Source organism: Dermacentor albipictus, chromosome 9 (genome assembly GCF_038994185.2).
Source record: "Dermacentor albipictus isolate Rhodes 1998 colony chromosome 9, USDA_Dalb.pri_finalv2, whole genome shotgun sequence".
Classification (NCBI taxonomy): Eukaryota; Metazoa; Arthropoda; class Arachnida; order Ixodida; family Ixodidae; genus Dermacentor; species Dermacentor albipictus.
Window position 1 is genome coordinate 64,746,559 of NC_091829.1, and position 25,234 is coordinate 64,771,792.

A 25,234-nucleotide genomic window follows, 5' to 3' on the forward strand; every position below is an offset into this window, starting at 1 on the left:
ATGATGTATGTGCCGAATTTCTGAGGCCAGTTGTTCACTGGGTCCGTGGCGCATTGGGCTTCCTATACACTGAAGGGCTGCCTTGGAGTCACTAAAGACTGTCCATTGTTGCGGTGGCTTCTGCTTAATGAAGTCAAGTGCAGCACGAAGCGCCGCGAGTTCTGCACCCGTCGACGTGGTCGCACATGAAGTTCTTACTTTGATTTCCAAGGTATGTACTATGCTATGCGAGATATTCCAAGGGCTGTTCTAATGTTTCATATCCTTGCCACCCTTTTAGTGCAATACCTTCTTTTCAACGCCTCCTTAGCCTTCATAGCCTTCTTCATAGCCTTCATCATAGCCTTCTTTTCAACGTTTTTACTAGGCGACATGGTATCGTTGTTTCCCTGGCGACGACAAGTGCACCCGTTGCCGTCGAAACGTTGGTACCAGACAGACACCCCTAGTTGGACCACGGTTCACGCGCTGTTTCTTCATTGCTAAATTGAACTCGACGTGGCAGCGCCTCCGAAAATGTGCTTATACGCTTGCGCCTGCGAAGAACTAAATACTTCTCCATGATGTTCCAGTTGTTTCTCTAGGTTTCAACGTTTCCTTACTTCATTCTCTATAGCTTAGCCTTAGGGTATGTGCCACAGCGACACAAAGGCTATAGAACTTTTTAATCTCTGCAGTACAACACTTTTTTTTTATTTGCAACACTTTTATTTAGCCTTGCGAATAATTAAAGAAAATGCAGATCCAACGCACATGTTGAAGTCTCTGATTGAACCGATGCTTTCGACAAGTGGTCAAATAAATGCTACGTAACTGATGGCGACGCGTGCAATTTCTTTCGCTTACTTTGATCCTCTGCAATCTCTTGCTATGGTTATGTCATGCACTGCAGAGATTAAAAGCTTTCACAGCCTTTGTGTCGCGGTGGCACATACCCTAAGGCTAACCTATAGTGAATGAAATCGGAAAACGTTGAATATTGACACGTGTATTTATATTTATCGGGCGACAAGTTTTGCCGCCGAGCAAATGTTATCGCACAGCGCGGGACGCGCCTGCATGTATCCGAAGTTTCTGGAAAGTTATCGATGCTTCTATCCGCTGTCTGTTGTCGCCGAACGTTGTGTTATCTGATTTCATCGCTTGACACGAATGGTGTAGAACATTTTAGAAGGCATGCGGGTCCCAACGTTTAATCTGGAACATTCGATGATTGCTGTATAAAAGCCGACGCGCTTGACCCGCTGATCGGATTTTCGACGATCGCCGACCGTGTTCGCCGCTATCGTTGAGCTACAAGTGTAGCCTGTTTTGTGGGCACAGGTTCGCCCAATAAAAGTTAGTTTTGTCTACCACAGTATTGCTACTGTGTTCTTAACGTCACCACCACGTGACAATATAATGCGTTCTTTTATTTCGAGGTCCTGCTGCTTTAGAGGTGCCTGTGAGCTGACATTGTGTGTTCAGGCTTCACGTGGGAGGTTCTTTTTTTTCTTATTTATTCTTGAGTTGAAGCAGGAAGCCGCTATTTCTGGGCTCCAGAGAGCTTAAAAGTCGAAGGGTAACGTCGACGATTGAGTTCTGCGGTTGTACGTACGTTAAAACGAGGCCTTCTTTGCGTTTTATCCGAGGTTTCGCGTTCGTCGTTTCCTAGCCATATTTCTGGTTAAAGAGGATGCTTGATTCACTGGCAACAGAACATATCAAAATAACACAAGTCAGCGATTCGCGAAAATGATGTGGCAAGGGACGTGAAAACGGAGCACACAGAAGCTACAAGCAGAATATTAAAAAAAATATGTTTTCAATAATTTCACGCACAAAGACGGTCTCGGATGGCAATGCTAAAGGCAGAAATAAGGCAAACTTGACGTATGCCTTATCACCCATGCACTGCACAAACGATGGGTGGCATATACAAAAGTGAGAAGCATCATTCCCTTTTGCGATTGACAAGACAGCGAATCCGTAATGAAAGCAGTCATATAAGAAATAAAAAAAAGAGCGAGAAACAAACACAATTCAATTTTGTAAACAACACGCACAGGAAGTACGACGGAAAACAAGAAAACGTTATACGATCTCTAGAGAGCGGGAATAACGAAAAAAAAAATTGAATAACTTCACATTAGTGTACAGAAAACTTAGAAACATATTCACAAAGCAGTATATGTTGACATACTGTCATTCTGAAGATATCAGACGCAATTACACAGCCTTCTTGAAATCATTTGGCGATTTTTTATAACACCAAACGCGCTTGGATGTTCGTTTAAAAAAATTGTCATTAAATACCGAAGTTGTTTAGTACCGCGGTTCTTCGGGCATCGAAGAACATCAATATAGTTTTGTCTAAGATAGTATTGTCCGTTGCTGCAGAGATATGTTTCAGGGAAAGTAATCTTTGGCTAATTCAGCCTGTACATGGATAGCGAGCTTCAGATGAAATAGTTGATTAAATTTAAATATCCCCTGTATGATCACGGCGATCAAGGTTTTCAGCGCAACGAAAAGCTTGTTTCTGAAGAGTAATTATTTGTTTCACATTAGAGTTAATTGTTGCGTCAGAGGCAAGCAAACAGTACCGTGTAAATGTGACTGAGTCAGTGTGTAGTACAAGCGATGCTTCAGCCACGATAGAACCAAGTGATTGATTTTAAATAGCACATCTAAAGACCGGGAGATTGTAGAATGAACTTTACTGACATGACGCATGCTCTATCGTGTAGCTATTGAAACTAATCTGCATATATTGATGTCATCAGGTTTATTTTGGGGCTTAAATACAACAGATTTCGTTTTACTAACGCTTTAACTGAAGTTGGTTCAGTGGCAGACAAAGCAACAACTCATTTAGCCATATATTCGCCGTAGTAGTTTCTTAATCCCCGTAGCCGATGACCCGAAAATAATGCATTAGTATCGTCAGTATACACAACGATATCAGCAGTGGTGAGTTGACAATATTATGTACGTACATAATAAAGAATGAATGAACTATATAGACCCCTGAGGGGCGCCATGTGTTATTTGTTTCACGAGTGAGCAGAAAATATTGTGACATGTATATTGTAATCTGCCGGAGAAGTAATGTCGAATCAAGTTTAAGGCAACGCCACTGATTCCGTAAAATGCGAGCTTATTAATTATTACGTAGTGTTTAATTGAAGACCTTCCGGAAATCTAAACAAAGAAGGAACTAAACTGTACAACTTGTGGTCAGAATTATTTTAAAAAGTTTCGTTGAAGCAGTGCCATTTCTGTCAATCCAAAAATTTTGTTTACTGTGTTTTCAAAAGATGCTCTAATACTTTAAGAGGCAGGACAGATATTGGTCTGTAATTATTCGTATCATTAAGGTAGCCTCCCTTATCCAAGACGACTACTCTGGCAATTTTCATGCAATCAGGAAAAAACGCCAGTGGCTATAGTATTGTTACATATATGGCATAATGGGACACACAGAATATCAGTAACGGTTAATATTGGTTCGGCGTTGAGCTCATCAGTTCTTGCTGCAGTATTCTTTTTCCAGGACACTTAAGAAAACACCTAAGTTCACTGCATGGCAGCAGGAAAATACTATTGGTGCTCTGAAAGGGTGTGTATTTTTCCAGCTCTTCTATTCAGGCATGCGATAGGCATGGCACGCCAGTACTTAAGTAATAATCATTAACTTTTTCAGCCAAGGAAGCTTTACTGTATTGCACATCATAAAAAGTAAGCACACTAGGAATTGTATCATCATGGTTGCCTTTTAGTCTCCGAATAACAAGCCATTCCAACGTTTGGTGGAGTCTGCGTTTCTTCTGCGCGTCCCATTTCTCTTTCGCGCTGGTGGAATGAATCAATAAGGCCCGATGTTGTTTGGAGCGCCTGAATTATTACCGATCGTTGTTCGCTCTTGTTGACTTCACCGGCCGTCCAACTGTACTGGGCAAACCGGCAAGACGAAGGTCACGCGCCCGTTCCAGGCGTTGAGAGGCAGGTGTGTCCGCCTGCCTGTACTCGTCCCCCACCGGGCGGAGGCGGTTGACCCCTTTTTCTCGCCGAGTCGCGGTTCAGATAACGTCGATACGACAGCGTCACGGAGCCTTCCTATCGGAACTCTGACTGTGGGCCAGGAAGCCCGCTGGGCGCAAGGGCAGCGCGATGACGTCTGCCCGTCGTCTGTCTGTCGTCTGTCACGCGGGAGCCACGAGGGTTCCAGAAGTGGAGCGCAGTGCGATAAGCTCTCCACAGCGGCGTCGCTTGCCTCTCTGCACTGCTCGCGGAGAGAGTCTTTGTGTTGCTCAACACGGCGCTGCTGTAATGCGGTCGGAGTTGATGGCTATAATGGGGACGCTGATATGCCGGCGTCCAAATATGGACACGAGCTGCGAATGCAAGTCGAGTGCCGTAATCGGAGCCGACTGCGGCACCGCGAACCTTGTCTACGAATTAGGAGCGCAAGCAAAGCGAAGTCTTCGGCGGTTCGCTGCGAGCTCGTGTTAGGCCTCGGCTTGCCGTTGTTAAGGCTGACACCAGTAGTAACGATGACGGGATTTCGGCGACCTTCAACAGCGTCTGCTTGAAGCTCGAACGAGAGGGTGCGGCAGCGAAGATGAGATGATGTAAAAAGCAAATAACAGAAGTTTTATACATCGTTACGGGTGAGCGGTGCGCTCCAAGACAAAATGTACAGAAACGTTTGGTGTGCGTTCTTCTGCACGCAAGGGTAAAGAAGATCTCCACGTGGCGTCTCGTTGGCCTTCTTATACCCTACACCATCCGGTAAACCTAGTTATCTCTTGCTTCCTTGTATAGGCCCTTGTCAGCACACTGGTCAGTCCACACAGAGGAATGCAGAGAAAAAAAATCATTCCCTGGCAATCCACACAGAGGAATACGGAGCAAAACCCCTCATTGGCCATCCACGCAGTGGAATATGGAGAAAAACCACCACACCGAGGAATACAGAGAAAAGCCTTTCCTTGGCCATCAACACAAAAGAATACGGAGAAAAACCACTCCCTAGCAATCCACACTGAGGAATACGGAGAAAAACCACTCCCTGGAAATCCACACAGAGGAATACGGAGAAAAACCACACTTTAGCAATCCACACAGATGAACACGGAGAAAAACCACTCCCTTGCGTAGAAGGGTTGAACGTAGGTCACATCGTGTATCAGGCGCTTGACATCCGTTCTATTCATCGCCGCACACAGTGAACCATAACACTGTCAAGGTGGTGGTGGTGGTGATAAACTTTATTGAAAGGGGGAGGGGTAAAGGGGGACGTGGCTGAGGGATTGGGCTCAAGTAAGGCCCTGGGCCTGCTTGGCCTTCTCCGCCCAGTTCACCAGTTCAAGCTGTCGGTCGACGTCCCCGGAACAGAGCCAGGCTGTCCAGTCAGTCTCGCTGCTGACGGGGGGATGAGAAAACGGGAGCGAGGTGCATTCCCACATTATGTGTGTGAGTGTTCCTTTTTCTGAACAGAGCCTACATTTGTCGCTTTCCTTGCCCCCTGTGATTTTGTTAATGTACTTTGGGTGTGGGTATGTATTGGTCTGAAGTCGCCGAAACGCGACCGCTTGCGTTTTACCGAGTTGCTTGGCCGGTGGGAGCGCGCGAAGCCTCAAGCGATACCAATGGGCTAGTTCATGATAAGTTTCGCAGGGTTCCTCGTGTCTCTCCTCCTCATTCACGCCGTCCGCATCCGCGGACGAGGCTCGGCGCGCGAGATCTCGAGCCAAGCTGTGAGCCGACGAGTTGCCGGGCACAGCCGCGTGAGTGGGGGTCCACACGAGTGTTTTCAAGCCTCTTAGGGGGCGTCGTGTGAGGACATGGTACGCGCAATCCTATCCCTATCCCTATTACCATTCACATGCTCCTGGCGCTGCTCGCGTGCTTGGCCGGCGCTGATGCCGCCCTTGACCTTGTCAGCCCAGGTGGTCTGGCTTCCAGCTGCGCCGCCGTCTCCACCAGCTGCAGGAAAGCGCACCCGCACCTCCCTAGAAACCGATCGGCTCCTGGTCGTTGGAGTCCCAGTGGATGGCCGCTGCCTCGACCTGGAGCGGCTCCTAGAGCGCGAGCGTCCCTTAGAGCGTTGGCGGGCGCTCACCAGCTGCACCATCTCGGCTGCCTCCTGTTCCGCCGTTAGCTCCGCCCTGGCTCTCTCCTGTCGTCGAACACGCACGACATAGTGAAGCTGGTATCGTGGTCTGCATTGTTTATCCGCGGTCAGGTGTCGTCCGCCACAAAGCTTGCAACAAGGCACACAGTTGTGATCCTCTTCAGGGTTCCGAGGCCCGCATCCTCGGCATTCAAAACAATCGGGCGCCGGGCAGACATCCGCCCGATGTCCAAGCTTGCCACACACATAACACACATCCAACTGCTTTCGATACAGGAAGCACCGGACCAGAGTTGGCCCATATCTGACGAAATTGGGCACTTTTAACCCGTCGAAGACAATGATGACTGATCCTGTGTTTTTTATTCGTTTGGCCGCCATAGCCAGCGGGTTGCGATGGTTAACAATGTTCCGCTGAAGTGTCGCGGGACCATCCATAATGTCTACATTGCGAATGACCCCCTTACACCTAGTTTGTGGGGCCGTCTCGTACGCACTGACTTCAAAATCCTTGTCTGCCACTCTGATTGACCTGAGTCTCACATATCGTTCAGCGTTGCTCCTTTCTGGCGTACTAGCCACCAAGATATTTTGCATAAAGTTCGGGCAAATAACATCTTCCCGAACCTGTTCAATACCGAGGCCTGCCGCCTCTACGATTGCCTTGCCCACCGCTGTAGAGCTAACTTTCTCCAAATTCAGTCCACCCCGTGGGCGAATGACTATTTTGATGTGTTCTTGTGGCATCGGTGGCATGCGCGACGCCTTCACAATGCGATTCTTGATTGCCGAGCCTCCGCGCCGTTCGTGTGGTTGTGATTAACAAAAAAAATCGATCCCCTCGAATCTCCTTATTCGGTGAATAGCGAGTGCCTCCAATTTGGAAGTCTTGATGCCTTGAGGTAGCATACGACGATTTTTAGTGACCAGTTTACTGTGCACTCATATCGCCATCGACCTGAACCACATTGTTGTTCCTCAACCAGGCCAGTTCTCTACATGATCCGTCCGTCGACGATGTTTCATTGTATTGCGCTAACCGGAGTGTGTATTTACAGTGTTTGATCCTAAGCAAAGTGTGCCGCAGTGTTCGACGGTAAATACACATTTATTTCGCTTACTTTGCTCCGGGGCTTCGCGTGTGAAGCTTCAAAACGCTACATCTCTTGCCGTTACCCACTTCCTTCTGAAAAAAAAAAAGTCAAGTACGCGAAGCAATGATTTCGACGTGATACTTCGATCTGGTGACGTATTCTCGGACGGTCACTTTCGTAGATATCACTTTCAGTGCACGCCGATTAGATGGTCGAGCAAAACCGGATGAGCTGATTAGCTGGTTGAGCACTACGTCACGCGGAAGGGTTGGTATCGCCGAAAGTGATCGTCCGAGGCTACATCCCCTGATCTGTAACTGCTCAACCGGCAACGGAGAGATAACAGAAAATCGAGATACGCGAAGGCGCTGGTCGGGCACCATTGTAAAAGCGCAGTGCTGGCGCCACGCATCACCAGAATCGCATGCGCGAAACACGCGTATTGTATTGCGCATTGCAGCTTAGAATATATATGCGATTATCTGCAGGACAGACTTCTACTTTCAAGAGGAACCCGCCGTGGTTGCTCAGTGGCTATGGTGTTGGGCTGCTGAGCACGAGGTCGCGGTATCGAATCCCTGCCACGGCGGCCGCATTTCGATGGAGGGGAAATGCGAAAACACCCGTGTACTTAGATTTAGGTGCACGTTAAAGAACCCCAGGTGGTCAAAATTTCTGGAGTCCTCCACTACGGCGTGCCTCATAATCAGAAAGTCGTTTTGGCACGTTAAACCCCATAACTTAACTTTTAAGAGGAAGCTTCGTGCGCCCGTGAGCAAAAGTGTGCGGACCAGGGATTGCGCGATAAAACTGATTTTCTCGTCTGTCTGTGAAGGAAACTTGAAATAGGTCAGTCCTAACTTGGCACTACAAACTTCCTAGTGCACTCGTCAGTTTCAGTTTATGCGTGTTAATTACGAAGATATTCTGTTTTTTCGGCAATCCTGTGCTCCGTATACTTTTGATCACGGGTGTACGTCGGTGCCAGCTCCGATTTACCTATTCAAATAAACGTGAGAAACACAGAGGTAGCCTCTTTACGCAACCACTGCGCCGATTTTGATGAAGTTCATTGCATTTGCATGAAATGGTCCAGCTCTAGTAAATGTTGGAACTTGTCATTTTTTTACACTTCGAAAAGTATATAGTTACATTTGGCAAGACTTCGTCAACTGGGCCCTGTTAAACCAAGTACCTCCATCTCTATGGGGGTGTCTAGATTAGCTTTCACATTCGAAATACCTTTGCTTATATCTTTTTTTTTCCACGACTGCACCCTATTCCTCCAGTAGAATGTCGAAGAATGAAAACGTATCGTTCACATTGTACCGCTATCGGGAAGGTGTCCCGCTACGTTTATGCGTTGTTGTTCTCGCTCGTCTTGCTATATTTTATTTTCGATTGGGTGTACATTAGGAGTGGTTCTCTCCTGTAGGTGGCGCCAGCTAGTCCTCTCTGTCGTAATTATCGTGCCCAGTGCGAAACAAACATCAAAAGAATCACAAGTAAAACGTTAGCACCAAGAAATTTGGCGGCGCTCTGTTTTTTTATGCGAAGCATATTACGAGAGCTCAACCCAGCTCCTCAGGCGCGGCGGTGTCGCCTTGAAACCACGTGACACCGTGACGTCACGACAGAGGAGAAGTGGCAGAGGAAGCGACAGAAAAAAGTCAGGTTTAGGGCCATCTTCCGCAAAGCCCTGAAAGCAGCAGGAAAGAACCCTCTATTCATAGTAGGAGACCTAAACGCGTTGCATGAGGAATGGGGATACAACAGAAGGGATGGCAAGGGAAGGCAGCTGTGGGAGGACATACAGGAACTGAACCTCTCACTACACACCGACCCAGGAAACCCAACTAGAAAAGGAAACAGCGTCACCGCAGATACCACACCCGACCTAACACTCTCCAAAAACACCAAAACAGTAACGTGGGACAATACAGGACAAGACTTAGGCAGCGATCACTATATAATTGCCACCACATTAATGAAGGGAGTAAAGGAAAAACGACTAAAACAGCCAAAAGTTACAGAATGGGATAGATTTAGAAAGCGGCGAGAGGAATCTCCAACCACAATCATCACAGATCTAAGAGAATGGACAGACACACTTAAAAAACACGTCACCGAAGCAACGGTTACTTTAGAAGGCCAAGACGCTCCACTTATAGCAGACAACAAGCTATTGCACATGTGGGAAGCAAAGGGTAGTCTAGAAAGCCGGCTCAAAAAACAGAGATGGAACCGGAATCTAAAAAGAAGAATAGCCAGACTAAATCGAGAGATTGAAAAATACGCACTGCAGCTATGCGAGCAAAACTGGTGTAGCACATGTGATGACATGGAAAAAGGTATGAGTTTAGCTAAAACATGGAACGTCCTAAGACACCTGCTAGACCCAACCCAATCAAAGTCGCAGACAAACATAAGGCTAGCCAAAACACGACATAAATACGACGGAACAGACGAGAGCTTCATGGAAGAGATCAAACAAACATACATAGGAAGCGTGACTCGCACCAGCCTACCAGAGTATGGGGGACCCCTAAATGAGGAGCTAGATGCACCCATAACAGAGGCAGAAGTGAGAGGGGAAATAATCAGACTTAAAACGAAATCGGCCCCAGGCCCAGATGGAATAACAAACAAGATGCTGCGGAACCTAGACGATGAGTCGATCACAGCTATAACCAAATACATTCTACAGGTATGGGAGAAAGGCGAACTCCCGAAACAATGGAAAGAGGCTAGCATCATACTAATCCCCAAACCGGGCAAGCCCCCTAAGCTAGAGAATCTCAGGCCGATCTCCCTCACATCATGCGTAGGGAAATTAATGGAGCATGTAATCCAGACAAGGTTAACCCGATTCATGGAGGGAAATGAACTATGGCCGAATGAGATGGTTGGATTCCGACCGGGCTTAAGTACCCAGGACGTGATGCTGCGGCTTCAGCACGACATCATAAACTCAAGATCGAGAGATATAAAAGCAATCCTAGCTCTAGACCTCAAGAAAGCCTTTGACAATGTCAAACACGAGGCAATCCTGACAGAAATGCAAGAAATAGGTGTAGGATGCAGAACCTACAACTATATAAAGAACTTCCTGACAAACAGGACGACAAAGATTAGATACCAGGATTTGGAATCGGAAGAAATAGAACTGGGAAACAGAGGTACCCCGCAAGGATCTGTAGTCTCCCCACTCCTCTTCAATCTGGCTATGAGGGGCCTCCCGGCTAAACTCAGGAAAATAGAAAATTTAAACTTCAGCATGTACGCAGACGATATAAATGTTTGGATACACAAAGGTAACGACGCGGAAATAGAAAACAAACTGCAAACAGCCGCGGACACAGTAATCGAGTATGCAGCAACTAGGGGACTTACTTGCTCACCAGAAAAATCGGAACTCTTAATGTACAATCCCAAATCATTAAGGCTGAAAAGAGACAGCGATCTCAACATCACGGTTGGGGGCAAACCAGTACCCAAAGTAGATAAGATAAGAATATTAGGACTTTTCATCCAAAGCAATGGATACAACGACGAAACCATAAGGAAACTGGAAGGTTATGCAGCACAAGTCACCGGGATATTCAGAAGAATAGCTCTCAAGGGGAGAGGGCTAAGAGAAAGAAGCCTAGTTAAGCTAGTACAAGCGTACGTCATCAGCAGACTTAGCTACGCCACACCATACCTTAACATCCGGGCTTCAGAAAGAGACAAATTAGACTCGATCATCAGAAGATGCTATGAACGAGCACTCGGACTACCCATAAGCACCTCTACTGAGAGACTCCTAACAATGGGAATTCACAATACTTGGCAAGAAACAGCCGAAGCAGTTAAAACCGCCCAACAGGAAAGACTCAGCCAAACATATACAGGCAGAGCTATCCTGAACATGGTGGGGCTGCAGACAGACAGAGGCATGCAAAAGAAACGTGACATCCCAAGAGAAATCAGAGAACAGCTAAGGATAGACCCACTTCCCAAAAACATGCACCGCACCTTCAACAAAGAAAGGAGAGAAAAGAGAGCCGAAGCACTGGTCAGACGCTTCAGCGAAATAGATAGGGAGATAGTGGCGTACACGGATGCGGCCAGCGGCAAACTGGGTGCGGCAGTAGCCTCAGTGGTTGATGGCCAAGGCGAAGCAGTCTCAGCAGCAACAATACGCAGCCGCAATCCGGAAGCAGCGGAAGAAGTAGCAATCGCGCTTGCCTGTGTCGGGACCAAGGCGAGCTACATAATAAGCGACAGCAAAACAGCCATCCACAATTACGGAAAAGGTAGAATCGCACCAGAAGCGATACGAATACTAACAGGAAAGAAAATTGACAGAAAAATCAGCCTCGTATGGGCACCAGCTCACACGTCGGTCCCAGGCAACGAGGCGGCACACTTCCTAGCCCGAGATCTCTACTTCCGGGCAGGAACAGAGCCGCCCGCTTGCAAGGAACTAGACGAGAGACTACAGACCTACACAGAAATAATTGAAAACTATAAGCTTCAGCGTAGAACTGTCCCCCCTCCGGACAAGAAGCTCGGAAATAGAGAGGCGAGAGCCTGGCGCAGACTGCAAGCAGGAAACTACATAAATCCAGTATGGGCGTCACACGTACTGAAAGACGACGATATAGACGATAAATGTAAGAGATGCGGGGAGAGGGGGACCCTCGACCATATAATCTGGCAATGCGTAGACTCCCCGGGTGTCAAGGAAGGAGTAAATAGTAGAGAAACCTGGGACACCCTTCTGCAAAGCGCGGACCCCGCCATGCAGAGGAGAGCCATCCATCTGGCGGCAGAGGCCACGAAGAGTCAACAACTCTTTGCCTGCATCTAGTCGCGGAGACTCCCACCCCTGTCTCTAGGCCTGCACGCCAGGGACAGGGAGTAGGGGGTCTCCTTCTCTGATGGAAATAAAAGTTTTTGGAACGGAACGGAACGGGAAGTGGCTTTGGCTCAACTCTTGCAAGACGGGCTGGGTGGGAATCGAACCAGGGTCTCCGGAGTGTGGGACGGAGACGCTACCACTGAGCCACGAGTACGATGCTTCAAAGCGGTACAAAAGCGCCTCTAGTGAATGCGGTGTTGCCTTAGAAACGAGCCGTTTCTAAGGCATGCGTCTCTTGCTCAGGCGCACATTTCGTTGCCGCGCCGAACGCTGCTTTGCTCGACGCTCACCGCGTCCAATGCGGGGCGCGTAGTCGCTGCCCTGTAGCCCATTGTCTTACACCCCTTGGCGGGTCGACGGGAACGCTGTCGCGTTCCACTCTTGAAGGCGAAGCAGTAATGCATGAGTTGTTTCTTCGTCTAGCCGAACCAAATATAGCCAAGCAACAGCAGTTCACCAGGCTAAACAGTGGTTCAACAACTAAAATAAAGGCTAGTATGCTTCGCATCCCGGGCTTAACCTTACCTAAGCCGCAGCCATTTTTTTTTTCATTGTTTGGACGGTGGTTCTTGTTGCACGACAGCACGAGTTCTCCTTACACTGCTGTACTGGCTGTATGCGGCCAAACACCGTATTTCTGTTTCACTGCATCCCCCATATTTACCCTACCTGTCTTCGTGCGATTTCCTTTTGTTTCTCTGCGTCAAAAACGCCAACAAAATGAAAACGTCACGAATATACCCGAACTGCTTCGGCACTGATGTACTGAGAGCATCCCAAGCGACGCTTTGTGTGCTTGCTTCCATGACCTCCAGGAGCGGTGGCAGCTGTACGGGATATATAAGAACTACAATAATTAGTTTGTAAGTTGAATAGTTTTTTTTTTTTTTAAGAGCTCAGCCCAGCAATTTTTCTGCCAAAGGTTGCTCATTGGTTTACCGAAATGTAAGGTACAAAAACCATATTTAGTTACATTTAGGCATTCTTTCTTCTCGCTGTTGATGAGTCCTATGTGATGTCCTCCTAGCTGTGGTCGTCGCCCTCCTACTCGTTGTTGTTGTGTAACGAGCGTTTTGAGCACCGTGTCTCTCTCTCTCTCTCTCTCTCCCGTCGCAGGCGAGGAGGAGCTCCTGGAGCGCGCCCGCGAGCTGGCCTCGCAGAACGCCATGTGGCGCTCGTACATCGGCATGGGCTACTACGGCTGCCTGCCGCCGGCCACCATAGTGCGCAACGTGTTCGAGAACCCCGGCTGGACGACGCAGTACACGCCCTACCAGGCCGAGATCGCGCAGGGCCGCCTCGAGAACCTGCTCAACTACCAGACCATGGTGGCCGACCTCACGGGCCTGGACCTGGCCAACGCGTCGCTGCTCGACGAAGGGACCGCCGCCGCCGAGGCGATGGGAGTCTGCACCAGGTACTCGAGGGTCTACTTCGAAAAAAAAAAAATGACCAGGCTTAGCTTGGTTAAGCCGAGAATGCGTTGCATATTGCGCGAGTTGGGGCCCTGCTTTTCCTCCGGCTGTCGTGACGTCACGTCACGTGGTTGCGCTAAAGGTCAATGGTGGCTGCCCGGCCGCGCCCAAGGGCTGAACTGAGTGATTGCAATATGCAACGCATAAAAATAGAAGCAACTTAATAACAAACATAGCAAACTTAAAAGAGAATAGACCCACATATGAGACGCGCAGCAATGAACAATGGCTCATGCCCTCAATGGTGGCTGGCCGGCCGCGCCCAAGGGCTGGATTAAGTGATTGCAATATGCAACGCATAAAATACGGGGAGGAAAAAAAATACAATGTCGCAGTCCAGACATATACACAACAGATAGATGCAAAGCGTGTGGCACCAGAGCCACGCTAGAACACGTGCTATGGGCATGCCAGGAACTAATACAGGACAGTGCGAGCGAAGCCTCCATCGACAGCCTCCGCGCGCGATGGCAGACCGCGCTGCTCGGCTCGAACCTGGAAGACGAACTCTGGGCGGTACAGCGGGCCAAGGGAGCCGCCGGGAGGCAAGAACTCGTGGCCGTAACCTCGGCGGGCGTCCCAGCCCACTAACTCGCCGGACGCGAATCATTCTGATTCGAAATAAACCTTTCTCACTCACTCACTCACTCACCCGAAAGTCGAAGCATTGACGGCGACTGCAAGGAGGTCGCTGTAAATTGCAACAAACGTGGCGCCGCGCGCTGGAAGACACACACGAGCTGAGGTCACTCGATGACCGCGGTTGCTCGCAGTCGCAGTGCTAGCGGGACGGAGAGTGCAAAGCAGCGGGGAAGCGCACGCGTTTGTCCCTAAGCGATCGTCGTCCCGCGCACCCGCTCTTTTCGCCGTTACAACGGTGTCGAGCGGCACCCAAAACTCGGCAGGCCACGTGACCTCCAACACCGCGGGAGCGCGAGGAAGACCGCGCGCGTTCAAGCCGCCAGCCTTTTCGGGCCCGCCCTTCGCCGCGCCGCCGTCAGCAGGTGACGCCGTCTCCAACGCGGAGCGCTCGAGTCGCGTAATGCGCCCCTTGTGGCTTAGAACACGCACCTATGAAGCGAGATATAAGAAGGAAGAAGAAGCATGTGCTTGGCTGCGGTAAAGCTGGGGAAACTGTGGAGAATCTTTTAATAGAATGTGAAGACGTCTACCCAGCTGTCGATTTAGACACCACTGGCCTCCTTGAAGCCCGTGGGTTCAGCGAGAGCAGGGGAAAAGTAAACATGTCCGCAATAGTCATTAGTAAGAGGCGATTGGAGGATTGGTGGAAGAAAAGTAAGACAACGACAAAAAAAAAAACGGAGACGTACAAAAGCACAGTTCGCAATAGGGGATCAGAAAATTTGGTTGTGGGAGTTCGTATCGTTTTTTTTTTCTTTTTTCTCTTGTTTAACATAGGTATTAAATTAGGCAGTATAATAGCAAGAGCTTGGTGGCGCAACCCACCGCCCCGTTCCTAAGGGGACGCTCATAACATCCATCCATCCGCTCGGCCACGCGGCCCATAGAGTTTCCTAACTAAAGCGCCAAACAGACGACACAAGAGGAGACACGGACATGTCTCCTCTTGTGTCGTCTGTTTGGCGCTTTAGTTTTTGTAGGAAACTCTATGGCGCGGCCAGAGCGCGCCCGGCATGGAGGAAGGAAACTCCATGGCGCCCGGCAAAGTGGGTGCGCGTGCACCGCCTTTACACGCCGTAGTTCCTGCGTCAACACCGTGACGCCGCCAGCGTAAACGCGTCTCGAATGTTCGTGTAATTCGTATCCCAATAAAATGAAGTCATCAGGCGCGGAAAGACAGGGGCGCAGTTCCGTCACGTCGTTTATCTGACCGAAATCGCCAGTGTTTAATGGGAACTGACGCAGTCGCATATACACGTAAAAAGACAGAATATGCTGCGTGCTACGGTTTCACATCTCCCACGTGCATCAGCACAAGGTAAGGCTGCCCGCGTTAAATCCGACCCTACCGAAATTCACCTCACAGTCGCGAACGGCTTAGGATATAAAACCGTTTTTCTCCGTCAGCGCTATCGAAGCCTCACTGACACAGTGGTCACCTGACTGGTTAATGCGGGAAGCCTCTGCAGTCCCATTGGCCGTTCGATTTCCATACTTAAATGTGATGTCTAAGATATTTTTTGTGCACTTGACTGGGAATTTTCTCTCCGGACGTTAGAACCTTGCGGCCTTTTTTGCTTAGTACGTGTCTTCGTATTTCGCTCCTTTTTTCAAAATGAATTCGTTCCAATTTTCCCAGCTTGCAGTCGTCCTGTTCGAGGGCTTTATCTATGTACGCATGACAGAGCACCAATGTTTCGGGGCCGGAACGAATTATACGCTTGCGCAAGGCATGTTTTGCGGAAAGCTTAGCCGGTGGCGGCTGCCCATTACGAAAAAAGCGCTAGCATATCAACCTAGTTTAGTGGCTAAAAGTGACTGACGTTAACGTTCTCTCTGTGTTACCAGGTCGACCCCAGCCTTCTGCGCCGAGTAGATGCACCATCACGTGACCACCAAGTTGGAAATTTGATTGAAGTGCACATAAGGCGGGGACACATATAGGGAGGTGGACAGGACGGCGCTTGCCTTTCAACTGAATTTATTGATGGCGTTGCAGTATTCTCGCGCATGCGCAGCAGAGCAAACTGACACACTCATGACACCAGCGCCAAGACTTCAGACCCTTCAAAATTCTATCGTGATTGTTGTCTATCTAGATACGCATATACTCTTTATCGTGCAGCGTAATGGTTGTTTGACTGACGCAGTTCCTACCCTTTTTCTAATATGGTATGCCTCTGCTATTTCACTAGTTGCTTGATCTCTGTGCGCTTCAATCAAATGTCAAACATGAGCGTCAACCAACCAGCCCAGCTCGCCACCTTAGTGCGTGACCACCACCTTCGTTAAAATATGTGTTGCTTTTAACTCGGCGATCTCTTCCAGTATTCAGTGTGATGTCTGCACAATCAGATCGTTGTAGACCCCTATATACCAGCTTTTGTTGCGCGAAAAAAATGCCTGCTTTGTGCGAGCTCACAGCGACTCTGATCTATATATCTCTCTTGTTTCTGCAGGTTCACCAAAAAGAAGACGATGCTCATCTCGGACAAGGTGCACCCGCAGACTCTCGCTGTGGTCCAGACGCGAGCAGAGTGAGTGAGCGCTATTGATTTAAGAAAAAAAATGGCTGTGGCTTAGCTAAGGTTAAGCCCAGGATGCGAAGCATACTAGCCTTTATTTTAGTTGTTGAACCACTGTTTAGCCTGGTGAACTGCTGTTGCTTGGCTATATTTGGTTCGGCTAGACGAAGAAACAACTCATGCAGGCGAGCGCACGAGCTGAGACCCGGCTACGTAGAGCTACGCGGCCGCAAGCGAGCGCACGAGTTGAGCCTCCGCTTTTGCAGCTGTTATGACGTCATATGGTAGCTACGCGGCCGCGCGGCGCAGCAAGGAAGAGCGTGGTTGTGCGGCTAGTATGCTTCGCATAAAACACAACAGTCTCTGTGAAAAAGTTTCAAGGTAAACCATATAAGCCCTCTTTAACATCTAACGCGTCTTGGAACGCGTCTAGCTGGCCACCGGAAACTCGCACTGACGCCGTCTGCTCAGTTTCTTGCAGACTTCTTTTCGTTCCTCTCAAGTCCTACACGTTGGCAACAGCGCTCCTCGTTCTTTTGAGGCCTTCCGCGGTGACTCGGTGGTCTGCGGATTTCCGATGCGGAGCACAATGTTGCGGGTTCGACTCCCTTATGTCGTGGCGTCCGGTATTACGAGGGCTGCGGTATGCAGAAGCTAGCCGTGCGTCGCGCTTCTGGCACACACTTCAGACAACGCAAGGTGGATCTAAGCTGATCCGCGCAGCTCCCGCTTCCATCGCTTTCAGAGGTCAAACCACGTAATTTCAATTGCCTTCACTTCCGGATATGCCTGGTGGGCTATACCGCACCCCTACAGCAAGGCAAGGATCGCCAGTGGACCGTGTAACCTTGGGGAGTGGTCGCGCAATTGTTTTATATAAAGAGGCTAGATGACGTTGTGCTGTAGCGGCTGTAGTTAGAAAAAAGAAAAAAAAAGAAGACCCGCCGTGGTTGCTCAGTGGCTATGGTGTTGGGCTGCTGAGCACGAGGTCGCGGGATAGAATCCCGGCCACGGCGGCCGCATTTCGATGGGGGCGAAATGCGAAAACACCCGTGTACATATATTTAGGTGCACGTTAAAGAACCCCAGGCGGTCGAAATTTCCGGAGTCCTCCACTACGGCGTGCCTAATAATCAGCGAGTGGTTTTGGCACGTAAAAACCCACATATTATTATTATTAGAAAAAAGAAGTACCCCTTACAAAACCAGTTGCTGAAACCTCAATGTCTTCCTGTTGACTTTTTGTATGTCTTCAGTACAATTGGTGTGAAGATAAAATTGCATAATTTTCTTCTTTATTATTATTTTTTTTGTTCGCAGTGAAGGAGTGTGACGGCCGATAAAACATAGGACTGATGACAGAGAATCTGAAGTGTTGCTTCTTTTTCTTTTCGTTTGCGTCTGTTGTACATTATGTCTCGAAGTGACCATCGGTTCAAGGTCTGCGGGCCCTTTCGTAGCACTCGAACACGCTTCAATTATTTTGTCCCTCAAAAGAAACGCCGAATGGAATTAGCTTCCAGCCTCCGTTGCTCTCCATTACCAGCACAAGCTAATTCAGCATCTCTGTTACTATAGCTGGTATTGTGTAATGATGTTGGTCTTATTCAATTTCTAGCTTGTACGTTAACACTGGCGATATATCTTGTTTAAACACCCATTCCTTTCTTAACTTACCTAAATCTTCGTCGGCCTTATAAGAAAATAAATGTGGTCTTATTAAAACTTGTTTTCAATAGAGAGAGAGAGTATGTGCATGTGGGAGAATGCACGTACGTGCACACGTACAGGGCACCTGGAGTGTGAATAAATAGCAGCGAAACTTTCTATTTCACGTTTCAAATTTGTAACTAATAACGAACTAATGACTAACTCGTATTAAACGTAACATTGTCCCAAAACGCGGCGCGCTGAAAAAAAAAAATTAGCTACGGAGAAGGCATGTTCGTGCCTTTGTTCGCTGGATAGTTCGCCCTCCCCCTCCCCCTTTTTTTACACACACTGCTACGGCGTGCGGAACACACAAGAAATGGACAGCCTTTGTTCGCTGGATAATTTGCCCCCCTCCCCCTTTTTTTACACACACTGCTACAGTGTACGGAACACACAAGAAATGGACGTAGAGAAGCACTTAGCTTTGTGCTCCGCGCATCTGCAGAAGCTAGCGCATAATAATTTCGTCGAGGCGAGGCCAGTTCCGGCCCCGCTTTCGACGTCATAAAAGTGTGCCATGCGAAACCTCCATAGCTGGGAGGAGTAAACCTATCGAGCAGTGTTGTGGGTATTATTTAGTTGTAACTGTACGGAGCTTGTGCCCGCCCCCCCCCCCCTTTTTTTTTTGCAGCGCCCTGGAAATCGACGTAGTGGTGTCGGACATCGCGAAGATGGACTTTTCCCGAGGTGACGTGTGTGGTGTCCTCTTCCAGTACCCGGACACCGAGGGATCCATTGAGAACTTCGAGGGCCTTATCAAGGCTTGCCACGACGCCAAGGTAAGCAGGCGGCCAGTTACTGTCTGAAGGCGATATGCTACTGAGTCATCGCCCGTGTTAGGAGTCGCTAATGAGAAACATTAAATCACTTAAGGCTGGCAGAACATTTTATGTATTTATTTTTGGAAAACCGTTCTTTGACTCATTTGGCTGAAGGCTTGTTGCTAACGAAAAAAGAATTAACGCAGAACTTTCATCTGCTTTAGCACTCAGCTGTGTACGCAGTGTCTGCCCTTAAATGTACCTCTCAAGGTTCTTTTGTTTTCTTTTTAGACGTACAGTCAAATTCCTTTACAACTAACGACTCCACAACGATATCAACTGTATAACGAAAAAGTTGCATATGCCCCTTCTTCTTTCTTTATGAAATGCAAGATGTAGAAAGCTTTACCACAGATAGGGCCAACTATATATGTCAATATCAAAGGAAAAAAACAAGAACAACAAAGGCACAAATATTAGGAAAAATACAAATCGTGCTGTCAGAAGTACATAGCGTAACGGCAAATCGATCATAGATACTGGTGGAATGCCTGTCTTCCATGTGTATTGTGTGCCTCGACAGCGAAGACCGCTACAGCGAATTGGCCAGTACAACGAAGGAATTCATGCAGGCGTCAACTCAAGGCTGATTTCCTGCTCTACAACGAGCGCACGTAGCAGCCCGTAGCCGCCTCAGAGCTGCGGGCCTTATTGAACGCGTCGGGTCGATACCGCAGAAAACATGATGCGATAAGGTTTGGACTCCGCAAGAGCTACGATATCCTCTGCCCTCATGCAGACAAGCCAAGAACTTTGACGACAAGGGATATGCGGTGGTCAACATTCAATGTTTTTTTGCGGAATTGCCTGCCAGGTTTCGCCGCCGAGGATGCCTTGAACACTCGCCGTGGTTGCTCAGTGGCTATGGTGTTGGGCTGCTGAGCACGAGGTCGCGGGATCGAATCCCGGCCACGGCGGCCGCATATCGATGGGGGCGAAATGCGAAAACATCCGTGTGCTTAGATTTAGGTGCATGTTAAAGAACCCCAGGTGGTCTAAATTTCCGGAGTCCTCCACTACGGCGTGCCTCATAATCAGAAAGTGGTTTTGGCACGTAAAACCCCATAATTTTTTAGGATGCCTTGAACGTCGATGCCACGAGGTCGGCCAACAGTCGCACGGTCCATCAGATCAAGTGACGTGCGTCTGAAAAATTAGGAGCTTCCTTCACTAAGTACCCCTTGAATTGATGTTAACTAACCGTTTTTCCCTTTGCTGATTGTGCTTACGGCTTGCTGTACTGGGAGCAGTACTGCGCGCCATCTTTACAACGATGTTACCTGCATTAACGAGGCATTTTGGGAGGTGAAATTTACAGGCTTTCTCGTAAAGGTCAGTGGCGTAGCTAGGTCGTCTGGCACCCAGGCCCATAGGTCTTCTGTCACCCCCCCCCCCCCCGCCCCGCGGCTGTAGTCGCGGAAGGCGAGGATATCAACAAGTTCCGGGTGTCTTAAGACGTATATGACCCCCCCCCCCCCCCCCCACTGGCCCCTTGCACCCCAAGGCGGTGTTCTAAGCCCTGTTCTTTTCAACCTCGCGCTTCTTGGGCTGCCTGAATCTCTCCCGGAAACAGTGAGTGTTTCAATATATGCCGACGACATCTGTATCCTGTACAGACGCTGACTCAATCCTGTATCCGAAGATACAGGATTGAGTCAGCGTCTGTAATCCGGACTGAGTGACTGAACGATATCCCCGGTGGACCTTCTCTTCTTTCTTTAATCTTTCCGTCCCCGTTTCCCTTTCCCCAGTGTAGGGTAGCCAACCGGGCTCAGTCCTTGTTTACCTCCCTACCTTTCATTTGTCATTTGCTCTCTCTCTCCCTTGCACCCGGGGCCCACGCCCCCCCGGTCCCCCCTGTTGCTACGCCACTGGTAAAGGTGCTTCACTTTCAATTTTAGTGAGAACACACCCTCGTCCTCTAACAGCCGAAACGAGTTTGCCGGCATCTCTTGGGTATAACGGGGACACGGTCGCTGTCGACCCAGCCCGGGCGATGCGCTGTCGCTTACCGGGCGCACGTACCACGAGCGTCTCCTCCCTTGGCGCCGTCTCTGGTCGCAGGCGCTGGCAGTGTGCGCCACGGACCTGCTGGCGCTCACGGTGATGCGTCCTCCGGGAGAGCTGGGCGCCGACATCGCCATCGGCACCAGCCAGCGCCTCGGGGTGCCGCTCAACTACGGCGGACCGCACGCCGGATTCTTCGCCGTGCGCAGCTCCCTCACGAGGCTCATGCCCGGCAGGGTCGTCGGCGTCACCAGGTGGGTGGCACGGTACCCAGTGGCTCACTGGGTATACCGTCAGTGTCAGTGGCTCACTTGGTACCGTCAATGTCAGTGGCTCATTGGGTACCGCGTGGTACCCAGTGAGCTGTCGAGGGTTGGAGCAGCGAACTTGCGTTTCGAACCGAAATCGGACGGGGCTTCGGGATGGACTCGAACGCGAGAGGCGAACTTGTGTGACCCCCTTTTTTTCAGTTTAGGGGGGCGTGCGAATGTCCGAAACTTTCGAATAACAAATCGAATAGCGTCCTATATTCGACTAGGTTTCTGAATCTAATGAGTCACTATTCGTGAAAGCGAGTGTTTTTTCGAATACTCTTCGAATATTTTTAAACGTCAACTGCGATCAAATAAACATAAAATTGGAGCAAAAGTACGCTCAAATCTTCACCAGTATAGAACTTCACTCAAATCTTCATCAGTATAGACAAAGCATGAGAACTAGCCTAGTGGAGCAGGCCACGTCGCTTAGGTAGCCATGCTTTACAGTCTGTAGAGCGGTCATTCGCACTCTCCTAAGAGCTTTGTGCGTGCGAAGAAACTACTTGTTTGCTCTTTATGCTCCGTTTGTGCTTTTGATGAGCAACGCATCGTAGCGCACTATGTAATGACATCAACTCGCTACTGTTAAGAAAACTACAATGGGAACACCGTTTTACCATAATTTTGATGACGGCCATCCATTATTCGAAAACTATTTCGAAAAGTATTCTATTCGATTCGCTTCTGGCACTAGTCTGTTCGTATTCGATTCGGTCTAAAAAAAATCACTATTCACGCACTCTCTACTTTCCATTGACTTTCCCTCAATGGCTATGACGTTGTCCTGCCGAGCAAGAGGTTGTGGGTTCGGTTACCGTCAAGGCTAAAAAAAAGCGACCTATGGTTGGCCGCTAATAATTGCAGAAACCATGCATACGAAGGAGGAAACGATTTAGACGAGACCAGTGCTGGGTTCCCAACCGCAGCATTGCTGCTCCAATTGTGGCAAATTATAGAAAAGGGAAACGTCCAATTGTGGTTCTCACGAAAGATCATCGGGGGAGGGGGGGGGGTAAAATGATTCTGGAGACTTATAAAGAAGCCTGCCTCATGAAATAAAGCTCATACTTTTAGGCGCCAATTCCTCCAAAGCTTAATTACTGCTTCCTGCACTTCCATTGTAATGATGTCCGCCTCGATCCCATGAAGCCCATTGAAGAGCGAAGGAGAGTCTGCACGTGACATTGTCACGTGACACCGTCGCGTGTCACCAACGGCCTCGCAGGGACGCGACCGGCGGCCGCGCCTACCGGCTGGCGCTGCAGACGCGCGAGCAGCACATCCGCCGCGACAAGGCCACCAGCAACATCTGCACGGCGCAGGCGCTGCTCGCCAACATGTCCGCCCTGTACGCCATCTACCACGGACCGGAGGGACTGCGCGACATCGCCACCAGGGTGCACAACGCCACGCTGCTTCTCGCCAGAGGTGAACCACCATTTTTTTTTTAAACACGCTCGACGGCTGCCGCCATGTTTCGCACTGGTTCGTGAGATGCACGTCAGACCCGATATAACTGGATTCGCAGTGTAATGATACCGCATGGCGCTTCCGCAGGCTCGGAGCTTCCGCGGTATGGCGTTCTGTGAACTGCGACAGGAGAGTTGCATGCGACAGCCCGTGCGTGTTTTCGGGTGCTTTTCTCTCGGCTTAAACACTCCGAACGCGATCCCGTTTGTCGCGTGACTGTATACCATGAGGTGGCTCTCTACTATCATCATCAACAAGAACAACGTGATGGACGTTCGTTACGGACGTCCTCCAGCCGATCCAGCGTCCTATTGGATCCTCCAATTCTGCTCGTGACACGCGCAATTCATCCTGCGTTGCGATACATTGGATATACCTTTAGCGTATGCGCGCCATAAGGCTGTTTCAAATGCAGCGACTGGTGCGAAACAAAAATAGTCGCTGCTACCACACACGTCGCAGGGCGACCTTCGCTGACAAGCTTTCATATGTTTCGTGGACAGCGGGATTTCCGTCGCAATGGCGCCTGAGGTTGGCCCCCGCTCGGAGTATTCGCGCGTGCATCGTTAAATGAAAACAGCATGGGAACGAGTCAAATACGATCTTTTTGTTGTTTATCTTAGAATAAGTAGCGTGCTACGTGATCCTTAATAGCGCTGTACCTTTACGACTGCTTAGTCCGCTACAGCGGAGACGCCCACACGAAAACGTTGTAAAACAGACGTCGTCAGAATAGCCTCTGTTTCGACGGCGTGACCGGCTTTATGCAAATCAGTCGCGGGAAGCTGCGACGGTCGCGAATGGCGTGGAGCGACGTAAACTACTGTGCCGCCCACGCGCCGCGTAGAACAGCCTGTAGGCGTCCTGGTGGATCCTTCGATCTAGCGTCGATCTCTGAATTGAGAGAGTTCATGTTGCATCAGCTCCGGTTCATTCGCTCATTTCTCGCAGTGATGTTCTGTGTTAAACGCACGCACGCACGCACGCACGCACGCGCAATTAGTGCTTCATAATACGCAGCCCGGGGGCGTCACCTACAAAACAAGGGAAATGTGCGAAGCTGGCTTCTCCTTACAGAGACTCTTATTGCGGAGAAGCCAGCTTCACGAAGTCGCACACGTATGGATTGAAGGGAAGTACCTCAGTACATTGCCACAGACAACAGGGTGGACGCACACACATAGCGCCGAGCATGTCCATTCTGTCGGGGGTGTGTACTGCGCCGGAAAACTTCAATAGTGCAGCACCAACCGTCAACGCTCGCCCTTGGGGACTCAAGGACTTAGGCATGGAGCGCCTATGGAGCGTTTCGCGAGTGGTTTGATTCGTCTGTGTTTGCTAGCAAACGTCCGAGAACGCTTGCTGTTTCTAGCATAGCCTTTTTTTTACACCAAAATGTCTACAGGGTAAATATGTTGCAGCACTTACAAAAAAAAGGGCAGGCAGGCACATCGAAGACGGATACCGAGCGTCGCGTCAAGTTAATGATTGCAAGCCTGCAGTAAGAGTTCTTTCAATGACAGTGCAGAAATCGAATGGGGTGCTTACTCTGACCACTTTTCGAACCGGCACTGTTGTGGAAGTTGGTAATTCAGTTTTCTTTACTGGCTTAGAGAGGAAAGCATGGCATATCTGATTGGCTCAAAGGACCGAAGTCACGGAATTTCACGGCGTTCACTATATCATTGCGGAGCGTTGAGCTGGCGTGAGCAAGTCAAGCAGTCTCAAGCCAGTTTTCACTTGTTTCCCTGAAAACTGTACATTTCGTCTTTGCGTGTTACGTAGGAGCCATAACCGCTGGCCACCACGTGGTCCACCCGAGGTTTTTCGACACCCTCAAGATAAAGCCGGCCAACTCCCAGGAGGCTGTCAAGAAACGAGCGGCTGAGAAGGAAGTCAATCTCCGGTATTTCATTGATGGCACGGTAAGCTCAGTTCACTAAACGTCCAATACACATTGATATGGCTGTCTTAAGTTACTGCGTGTTAAACAGCTGCGTGTTGCCAGCAGAATTCTTTCTCTGTATATTTCACGCTTCAAGCCACTTGTAGTTATCCAAACATTTGTAAACACACGCAGAAAGGTGTATCAGCAAATGCAGTTTACTTATTATTGCAAACTGCATCACTTCGTTTTTCGCTGTCA

The 25,234-nt window shown here is 49.3% G+C and overlaps 1 protein-coding gene across 1 annotated transcript in view; it reads left to right on the forward strand.

Moving 5' to 3' along the window:
* LOC135921868 (glycine dehydrogenase (decarboxylating), mitochondrial) overlaps positions 1-25,234 on the forward strand; it is a 65,446-nt gene that overhangs the window by 18,411 nt on the left and 21,801 nt on the right. Inside the window, exons 3-8 of the mRNA XM_065456266.2 lie at positions 13,235-13,535; positions 16,695-16,772; positions 19,105-19,252; positions 21,359-21,555; positions 22,844-23,046; positions 24,874-25,013. Coding sequence (XP_065312338.2) covers positions 13,235-13,535; positions 16,695-16,772; positions 19,105-19,252; positions 21,359-21,555; positions 22,844-23,046; positions 24,874-25,013 — 1,067 coding nt within the window. The remainder of the gene's footprint in view (positions 1-13,234; positions 13,536-16,694; positions 16,773-19,104; positions 19,253-21,358; positions 21,556-22,843; positions 23,047-24,873; positions 25,014-25,234) is intronic.